Consider the following 10,545-nt stretch of genomic DNA (forward strand, 5'->3'; position numbering starts at 1 on the left):
ATGGTAGCTGAGACACAGGCATGTGAAAACATGTGCAGGCACCTAACCAAGTGTTCTGGCAGTGCAGCCTCATGTTTTGGAGCTAAAGCTACTTGGTGAGCTACTGCTGAAGTGAGTCGTCACAGCTTTGTATTTTCTTCTCAATGGCAAAGTTAAGCTATCAGGGAATGCGTTTGATCTTGTCACTGAAATAGGATAAGGACGTCTAAGTGGACATTTATGATGGCTCAACTGACAAGAAACAGCTACTACATTAGCCTTTGATATCTTGCCCTGCCTTATTTTCAGAGAGTTGATAAGCTGGTTGCCCCCAGTCAGGTTAATTTTGCATGAATCGGAATACCTTTGGTTTAGGTACTCAGAAAATAGAAAGATGACTTGCTAATGAACTTTATTCACATTTGATAATATATTATTTTATCATTGCAACCCTGTCAGCAGAAACAGCAAGTAATATTGCAGGTCCCCTCAATTGCAGTTGCCTCTTTTTGCCACCACTCCTAGAAATCTTAGAAGGGTATGTGTTCACCCTGTGTCATCACAAGTTGTTATATCTGAGTTGCAGCAACCTAGATATATTTGTGCTCATTGGAAATACTTAAAAAGTAGCATGGCATAATTGTCCCTCTGCAAGCATCTCTCTCTAAACTATTGTTTAAAACTGCCAGACACATCTTTGTTCTTTATTAAGACTAACGAAACAACACAGAGTCTGTAGTTATCAGGAGATAATCATTCCCCAAGGGCATTTGAAACACTTCACAACCAAAAGGTTGTGATTACTCCACGATTGCTATACTGCTTATTATTCCTTATTGCTTAATTATGGAATCAGAGTGTGTTTCCTGGATGCTGTCATCTGAATAAGATTCTCCACTTCTCATGCTCTGTTTCAATGTTATGTGGACTGGAAAGCTTTGTAGCATTTTGAGATGGTGTAGAGGACAGCAATAGGGCAGACAAGCTAGGGAAGCTCCTCTGACCTTTGGGAGACCAGAGCAGTCAATGCATGCCCTGCCAAATGCTTGTTGAGAGGCCTTGGGCAAGTCACTCAGCTTTTGTATACCTCAGCTCTGCACGTTTGTTCAGGTGCTACTCTAAATGAGGTTGTGTATCTAGAATAGAAATGACATAATGGACTTCACCTTGACCTCTAGATATGAACTCAGGCAAAGTAGTGTGAAGACACTGATGTTCTTTTCTCTGGTGCACATTCAGCTGGATTATTTTGAGTGGTGTTTGGTGGAGAACAGTGGCTAAGGGTCACTGTATGGGAAGTAAGAGTGCAAAGGAAGAGGGGATTTAAAGTCCTAAACCAACGAGGTTGACAACTCTGTTAAGACTGATTGACAGCTGAAAGGCTTGTCAAGCACTGGCACGGACTATCCAGGGAAGTGGTTGAGTTGCCATCCCTGGAGGTATTTAAAAGACATGTAGATGTGGCACTAGGGACACGGTTTAGTGGTGGACTTGGCAGTGTAATATTAACCGTTAGACTTGATGGTCGGAAAGGGTTTTTCCAACCTAAATGTTTCTATGGTTCTATGAAAATACTCCACCTTATTTCACAAGGGCTGTCACTGCAGCCCAAGTGGTTTGGCTCCCAACAGTGCTGAGAGCTTGGTGGCTCTTGACCAGAAAGAGCTTTTCAAACAGAGGCTGCAGCACTGTTCACATTTTATAAAGGTCATTCAGATTTCCATCTCTGGTTAAAGTAAGCTGATGCAGTTTGTACCTGCCAGGCTGTGGTGCTGCAGAGAGCCACACACAGGTGGGTTACTGGTTGGCACCAAGGCCACCTGAAACAGGTGTGTGAGGCTGCTGTGCTTCAAAAGGCTTTGATGTCACCACTCTTTACTGATTCAATTAGTCTTCCATGACTCGCTGTCTTGACAGGCAATGTACTGTTGTGGTTACACATTGGAAAATAGTAGGAAGTGTGGTCTTTTCCAGGCTCAGTGGGCCTAGAAATCTACCCTGAATAACTCATTTTGTAAAATCTTTGATTTAATGCTTCATGGAATCATGTAACCTGCTCTGAGGAAGGGGAAAGCCATCCAGCATGTCTTTTAGCCTTGATTGTTTGAGTGTGTACATTCACAGCAAGATGAGAAGATGGGTGATAAAACTCAGGTTTCTCAATCATCACCTCAATTTCCAGATGAAACTCTGCTGAACTTCATTCCTTAGACTTGTTTTTGAACACTTGAATAAGAAAGAGACTTGGTGAAACTCTCTTATTATTCCAAGGCTGGCATAAAGTCTACTTAATGAGGTACCTTTTATGGCAGCAGTTGATTTTTAAATCCCCCTTTTTACTCCTGAAATCTAAATGTTAATAATAGCACCTTCCACTGTGGCTCTCTCTGCTAGTGTGCATCTCCTGTCTCCTGCAAGAGGCTGTCTGCAGTCCTGCTAGCAAGATCCTGTGTCACACACAGAATCTGTTCAGGAAATAAAAATGTATTGTTTTCATTGTTAGAGGATGCTACTAAATTGGCTGTATGTTTGTCTAATAATCACATCTAAAGCTGATTATTCTGGTAATAGCCTTAAGATATTATTTAAAAATAAATATATAAATGCACTACTTTTGTACTAATACTAGTTTTTAATCTCTTCTTGTTTCTATGAAGTCTGAATGAGATTTTCAAAATTGAATAATAATTTGATCCGTTAATCTTTTGAAGCTAGTAATTTTATTTTCCCCTCTTTGCAGTCTCTGAGGCTCGCAAATGAATAGAGCTTCATTACTGGAGTCTGCATTTAATAACCATTATCCATTATCTTGTAATTAAGACTCCCTGTAACGAATCATGAGGACAATGCAAAAATACATAGTACATTTCTTTAATGAACTGGAAAATGTTCATCTTGTTCTATTTAGTAATGAGTTGCTGAATAGTCGTTAAATCCACTGGAGAATAGAACTAGATGGATTTTGAAGACTATCTTGAGTTTGTGGTTAATCTATTAGAATTAAAATTTCATCTTCTATTTTTATCAACAGCTGATTAGAAGTCATTCTGTTTGACCAAATTGATTAGAAGACCATATACAAGGGCAGCTGTTGTTTAATGAAAGTTTTTAATGAAACTGTACCATAGAGACTTGTAATTATAAGACTTATAAAAGCTTTGACTTACCTTATAGTAGAAAAAAATGAAAAGTATTGCACTGAAGGACTTTAAGTGCTGCATTTCGAAAGGGAAATTAAAAATATAATTTGGCGCTGCTGAAGTTTCACTTCTACTGTTCCTTGTGTTAATGTGACTATCAGATGTCCGTGGTGTCTCTCTGGAAGGGAATAGCTCTGAAATGTGTAACTCAATTGTCTCTCCTGTGTGCTCCATTCTCTGCAAAGCTCAATCGACTATTAATTGCCTCTTTTGTACGTTGCACTTTCTCTGGAGTTAGAATCCTTTTTGCAAATAACTGTTTCTCTTTTGAATGGAAATTGTCACAGGAGGGTGCAATTTAATCACCTGTGGGCTGAGATGGTGCCTAGACAGGAAACCTACAGAGAAAACTATGGTCTGACAAGACCCGAAGTTAGTGATACCATTTGATTATGTTTAAGCCACAGGACACAGAAACATTTCTGGCTTTGTCTTACCTTCCCATCGGGCTGAGCCCAGCTGTGTGCCAGTCAGCTGTGCCATCAGGCACACAGCTCTCTGGAGTGTGCTGCAGCACATCATCACAATGTAGTCTAGGCAACTCCACAGTTTGAGCCAGTAGTGAAACTTCCCCTCCTTACTCCAGGGGATGTTGTCGAGGCATCAGCATTCACAGAAGAGACAAAATGGACCCTAAGCCAAATTTGAAGTGGAAGCAGATGCAGTTCCAATTGACTTAAGTGGATGATGCACTACTACACGATGTTTGAATTAGCCCTCTTCTTCTCCCAATTACTTTTGATAATTAATGATCCCACAGTACACCTTTTCTAAGAAGTAGGTTCCTAGGGATGAAGTGCGTCCTAATGAAATTAAAGAAGTTTGTCATTGCATTGTGCCAGTGCAGGATCATACACTGAAAGGCACATTTTTTGTGTTACTCTCTTGTCCTTTTGTTATACTGTGCTGCAGGATTCTCTTTAAGCCAATGCAGAACAGCAAAAATACACAAGAATGTTACACACGTATTAGGATAGACAGTGGAGAATATTGTTCACAAGTGAGAAACCAGAGGAAAGTAAGCCAAGGCTGTCTCTCCTTCTTTAAATAATACAGGTGTTTTGACCTTGTTCCTGCATTGTGTCAGACCATGGATTTAAGCACAGTAACTTTCAATGTCACAGTTGCAAAATGCATAAGAAGGGAGTTTCCCTTGGTTTACAGTATTAAAAAATGCATATGGGATATCTTTCCTTTCACTTAAAAACAGGTGTGGGAGATACAATACTAGACTGTCAAATGTGAGACTAAGTAGATGCAAAGTTAAATTAAAAAATACTGGTGAAAATAATTTCTATTCAGAAGGATCCTTGTGGAAAAACTAAAATGTTGAACAATATGCAAAATTTGTTTGGAGGAAATAATTTGCATTGTTGTGGTTAGTCAGACTCATTCCTGGACTGTCCTGAAGATATTGTTGGTTTGGTAGCTAGAGCAAATATTTAAGATCTGGGATGTTCATTTAGCTGCTGAGATGTTCTTCTCTAGCCTTGACCAGGGCAAGGTTAGCACCAACACCACAGGGACAGGTGTGTAAAGGAAAGCTTCATAACTCTGTAAAGCAGGAGAACATCTTTGGAGGCTGTGAGCTATGTATGTGCAGAGTGACTCTTGTTTTAAAACTACCATAAAGCTCTTCACTTCCTTTCAGGTTCTGATTTTATAAAGACGTCTACAGGAAAGGAGGTGGAAAATGCGACTTTTCCAGTTGGGATAGTCATGATGAGAGCCATTAAGGAATACTACTGGCAAACTGGCAACAAGGTATTTCTCACTACCTTCATAAAAATTAACCAAACAGACTCACTCAGAAGGAAATCAGAATATAACAGGATTAATTTGCTATTATTTGTATACTTTTTTTTTAAAAAAAGACACTTTTGGGTTCTCTCTCTTGAATAACTGTTACTTCATTCTGTAAAAGCTCATGCAATCTTAATGCATCCCCTGCTGCATTTGGATTTGAATTTTGTTCCACCATTGAAGGTATTTAAATGGTCACCTCCATTAATAACAGGGTAAATATCAAGCTGATAGTGCCTGACATACTGCCATAAACCCCAGCAGAGCTGTACAAATTCAGAGCCATCGAGAGTCTGTCCAGTGTACACAACTGTATTTTCTGGCTTTGTTCTGGCAACCCAAGGGATAAATTTTGCTCTTTCCTCCCTTGTCAGAGAGGCTTTCCAAGGGGACAAGAAGGCAGATCCCGTTGGTGCCTGGGATGGAGGGAAGGAGGGAGGGACAGGATTTGGAAGAACATTATGTCCTGGTACATGATGTTTATCAATCAGGTCACAGTAAAGTAAAGTGAGTTCAGTGGAGGCAAGGAGCAAGGTGGACATCAGGTCACAGTAAAGTGGGTTCAGTGGAGGCAAGGAGCAAGGTGGAGCATACAGCAGAGCCAGTGGTGAGTTACCCATGCATTCATCCTTGTGAAGCCATGAGAAAGGAGGAGGTCGTCCAGGAAGGCTTAAGCCACCTCTGACCTCCTTTATCCACAGGCAAATAGGAGCTGCCAGTTAGATTGGTGCAGGTGTTCAGCAGTGGGCTTTGTCCTCACCTGCAGCCTTTGGGAAGGAAATCATATCTCTAGCTAAGACCCTCTCCCCATTTTTTTCTGTCCTCTCCAGCTTATCCTTCTGTCCCTTCAACAGCTGGGAGGCCTTTTAAGGTACAATGTTAAGACACTGGGTGAGCAGTGGGATAGAGGCTGAGATGGCTCCAGGGGCTGGTGGAGCTTCAGGAACACCTGACACCAGGTTAGACACGTGTCCATCTGCTCTCTGTAGTCATCTAGGTGAAGCTAAGCATGGGCCCCTGGGCTGTCCTTATTCCTCCTTTCCCTGCCCTGCATCTCTCTCTGCCACATGACAACTCGAGCAGCTCTGCTAATCTTACTTCTGTGGGAGCATCACCAGGCAGATCCCTGGGGCTGGGTGACTCACCTCAGCACCAGTACTGCTTGCATGAGCTGTGTGCCAGGAGCTGGGCTCTGCTGCATTAGCACAGCTTTGTACCTATAATTGGATATAAATGTTGAATTCACCTTTTGCTTTAAAAGGATGCATTCATGGCATAAAATGTGCTATTAAGAATAAGTGCTTGTGTCTGTGTGCATGTGTGCATCGGTGAATTAGATGTAAACTGACTTTATGTACTTTTATTAACTGAAGACAATATTATCAGTGACAGGAGATTTCTAAATGGTTTCTTTAACAAACTAATTTTGCTGCTATAGGGATGCTTTCGAGCAAGGCGTTGCCTGGGAAAAACAGGTTAATACAGAAATTAAACTTCTTCAAGGAAAGGAACAAGTTGCAGAGTAACATTTATTGACTGATAAGCTGTGGTGGTGATATGAAAAGTGTGCAATATAATGGGAAATAATCTTTTCCTGTCATTATTGAAGGACATACATAAATTGGTTTTTCTGTTGGGAAAACCCCCAATCCAGAAAAACTTATTACTTTTAATAATGTAAGGTGAAGAGAAAATTCTTGAGGAGATGAACTTATTAAGCAAAATAATGAAATGCTGTGAAACAGCAGGAAAGTGGTAGCTGGACTTTGTACTGCTCTTGAATTAAATTCCAACCCCCCTTCCCTTCTGCGTTTTCATGGCAGTCAGATGTGCTGTTTGGAAAGCTGCTAAATGGAGCAGAGCACAGGCTTGTCTTTGTCAGCTTTTTTTGCAAAGAAAAGAGCTTTCAGAATTTGCTAAAAGGGGAAGGAATCCTGAATGATGTTTTTAATTCTCTTATTAACTCCATGTTACTTGTTTTTGCCACAGAATATCTCCAAGAGCTGTAATATTTCTAGGAAGAAATCGAAATTCAAATTTCATTCGAATTTCTTTTCCTAAGGGAAAACACATTCCAACTACTTTAATTTATTATCTAGGAGATGCTTTTCCAGTTGCTGTGGTTTGAGTTCTTTTTGGAAATCTGATGTTAACAGATGTATGCACATACCTTCATGCATCTGTTTGTCCATCCACAAAAACATAGTCTTTGTGGTTTTCCTGCTATTGTTCTTTATAATCTTATTGGAAATATGCCATTATCACAGTGCTCCAGCATGAGGGAAGGATTTATTCTGTGTTTGTTGGTCCTGAAATCACTACATAAAAAAGATTACCAAACACATTTAAACCCAGATACTTTCTGATTCCACTATTACATCCATAAAGTACAAAGAAATCCTTAATGCAGTGAGGTTTCAGGAAGGTATATAGAGAAATCAAAATGGTAATTCCTGCAGAAGATAAAGAGGGAAACAGGAAGAATTATATACTGCATTTCTTCATATTTACTCTTTTTTCAATGCAGAAACACTTCCTAAGTCTCCTTGTTTTTTCAAGAGTTTAGTTAGCTGCTACAGCCCAACATTTTGGCTAATGCTGGTGACAAAAATCTTGATGGGGGATCTGATAACTGTGTCACAAGCTGTCTCAGAATGAGGTGTGTTTGAATGGCACATAAATAAGAGAGTGGCATTAGGGGTGTGTGCCAAGTGGCCTCAGTGTTGGCTCTGCTCAGCAGGTCCATCATGGCATTCAGGACATGCTTTACCTCAAGGACAGGTTTTAACTTGGCCTGTGTGCCTCTATGTGCATGGCACTTCATCTGACCAAATATGACATGTATCTCCCATCAAGTGTCTGAAAGCATATCCAGCATGTGCTGGGAGAGAAGTTTTGCAGTTCCTATGAAGCACAAAACTTTCAATTTTTGGTAAAGACAGATCTGATTTAATTCCCATTTGGAAAATTTTAGTGAAAATTAAACCTCTGAGAGGCTTGAGTGTACAGCCAGATCATGTGTAACTGTGGTGCACAGGCTTTTTGTAAAGTACAGCCATCTCTCACTGCTGTCCACGAGTCAGCTGCCTCATATGCTTTAATTCAGCTTCTTTAGTGTTAGGTTATTCCATGTGTTCCTATTGTTATATATTTGGAATTGGATTGCAGCACGGGCAGTAGGTGATTATGCAGATATTCCAGGTCCTGCCTAAATCCCTTGGCTTAATATATGCAGTAGGCAAAGTACTCCCATTAGACATCAAGCCCAGCTCCTGAGAAAATGCACTGAGGTCAGAAGTATTGCTTCTTCAGGATGAAAATATTATCTTTCACAGTGATGGCTGAGACTTGATAGCTCTCAGCACTAGTCCAGAGCTTATCCTGTTTGCAGTCAGGTCCTTGCCAGGTAGAGCTGTTACATACACCACAGGCACTTTGAGCCTGCAGGTGTACAGCTGTTGATTGCTCCTCTAGGGTTGCTGATGAGTGAAAATGTGTATTGCTCTTCTCTTTTTTTCCCATATAAAGGTTGGATTCAAGCCTGCTGGAGGCATTCGGACAGCAAAAGAGGCTATTACTTGGCTTATGCTGGTGAAGGAGGAACTGGGAGTAGAATGGCTAACACCAGAGCTCTTTCGCCTGGGTGCTAGTAGTTTGCTGGGAGACATTGAGCAACAGGTTAGTTGTTGATGGCTTTCAACTTGTGGAGATAAATAGTAATCTTTGTAAATGTGTTGGCTTACTGTTTATTCAGAAATAGAACCTATATCTAGTTGAGCATTAATGACAGGTTCACTTCCAGCCCAGTATTTCTTTATGTTTGTCCTGTCATCACAGACACCTGGGACTCTGAATCTCCAGCAGCTGAGCATTGCCTGGGCTGTGTCTGCAGTACAGTGAGCAAAGAGGCTCAGTCTGTACACATATGGAGCCTTTTGCAAATGCAGTGCACTCCCCTGACCTCTCAGCTGTTGCCCGTTCAACTCACCCAAAAAATACCTCACAGACCTTTTGTTCCACTGTGCCACAACTGTTCATGATATATTTCCATGCTGTGGAGTAAGTTGCATCTTATCCTACATACGGTGCTGCTGACAGAAGTTTTTACATGCTGATTATTTCCTGGGGAAGAAGTTCCCAGTGGGAGGAAGTGTTCTGACCTCTCTACCCATGACCTACACCACTGGCACAGAGTATCAACCCCAAAGGATGCAGAACAGTTGGGAACAGTGTAGTGTCATAGGAACTACCCAAACATTAGGGCTTCTGAACTTTGCTCCCATGTTCATTAAGCCCAGAAGATGAGGTGATACTAGCTTTAGCCAAGAAAAAAGTTTGAGTCCTTGTGCTGTTGCTACTGCTGGGAAAACATAAGATATAGGGACTTTAGGGGAGGAATGAAGCACTCGTTTTTGCCTTTTCCCACCTTTCTTAGCAACTGAAATACTGACATGTCTTAAGAAACATAGAACAGCTGAGAGATGTCAGGTAATATTCATGACTGTTGAAAACCCCTGGCTCACTCTTGCAATGAGGATAATATTGGCTGGCTTCATTGCCAGACTCCCTCTGCCTCACTCTTGACATAAACTCATGTCCCTGGTTAAGACAAAGCAGCATAAGCTTCCTTGTTGCCACTGCTGAGTCCTACAACACAGCCAGGAATTGTGTCCCACCATTAATTCTTGTTTCTTAAGGGCTGTATCCTTTTATCTGACAGGGATTGCACAATCATGACCAAAGCTCTGCTATACTGTACCATCTGAAAACAGGGAAGATAAAATGTCCCAATCATTATATTCAGTAAAACAAACATACTAAAATTGTCAAAATCAGATGACAGAGTAAAGCATTAGCTTCTACCTGGCTCTTTTTGAAAGCTTAGTTAAAAGCAACATGAGTCTTTGCTTTTTACTTCTTTTTTTTCCAAACACGGCAGCAAGAGTCCTTAGCTCATATCCTACAAACAAATATATAAAGGTATATTGCATCATATTTTATGCAGGCACACACACACAAACAAATATCTATCATCTTCATCTGGCATGCCTTTAATTTGTTACTTCCTTGACACTTTCATTTTTATAGTCATATATAATTCCATCATAAATTTTCTTTTTTTTCTTGCAGATTTTCTATCATGTGACTGGATCTTATGCTCTTCAGCATGAACTGGCAATGGCTTAGACACAACATCAACTCAGAATTACTTTTACAAAAGAGGTCTTTAAGCAAACAGCATTCAGAAATCTTCTGACAACCAAGTGCATATGATGGAATTAAAGGCCTAATTCTCACTTCTTCATGTTTTATAGTATTTAAAAATGTGCTCAAGTCTGCTGCTTGTACTTGATCCAAAAGCAGAAAAAATGGTAGTTCTGAAATAGTTAAATAGTTAATACTTACAGATTTGCTGAGTTAATCTTGCAAGGTTCCTCAGACCAGCCTGAAAAGCTTATTAATGGCAACACTGAAACACTATGAAAAAGATTTAGGTGGCCTGGTAACACTTTGCAGTCACAGAATGTGAAATATCTGTGGAATGTTTCAGATTGCTAATTAA

At 40.4% G+C, this 10,545-nt stretch overlaps 1 protein-coding gene across 1 annotated transcript; it reads left to right on the forward strand.

Annotated features, from left to right (window-relative positions):
- Positions 1 to 4,812: 4,812 nt before the first annotated feature.
- Positions 4,813 to 10,312, forward strand: LOC103809162 (putative deoxyribose-phosphate aldolase; the record flags this gene model as incomplete). Its single annotated transcript, XM_009081978.1, has 3 exons — positions 4,813 to 4,943; positions 8,511 to 8,660; positions 10,113 to 10,312. Coding segments are annotated over 3 exons (338 nt in total), but the record flags the coding sequence as incomplete, so codon positions are not given.
- Positions 10,313 to 10,545: the final 233 nt, after the last annotated feature.

The sequence above is a fragment of the Acanthisitta chloris genome, unplaced genomic scaffold (genome assembly GCF_000695815.1).
Source record: "Acanthisitta chloris isolate BGI_N310 unplaced genomic scaffold, ASM69581v1 scaffold9699, whole genome shotgun sequence".
In the NCBI taxonomy this organism is placed as follows: domain Eukaryota; kingdom Metazoa; phylum Chordata; class Aves; order Passeriformes; family Acanthisittidae; genus Acanthisitta; species Acanthisitta chloris.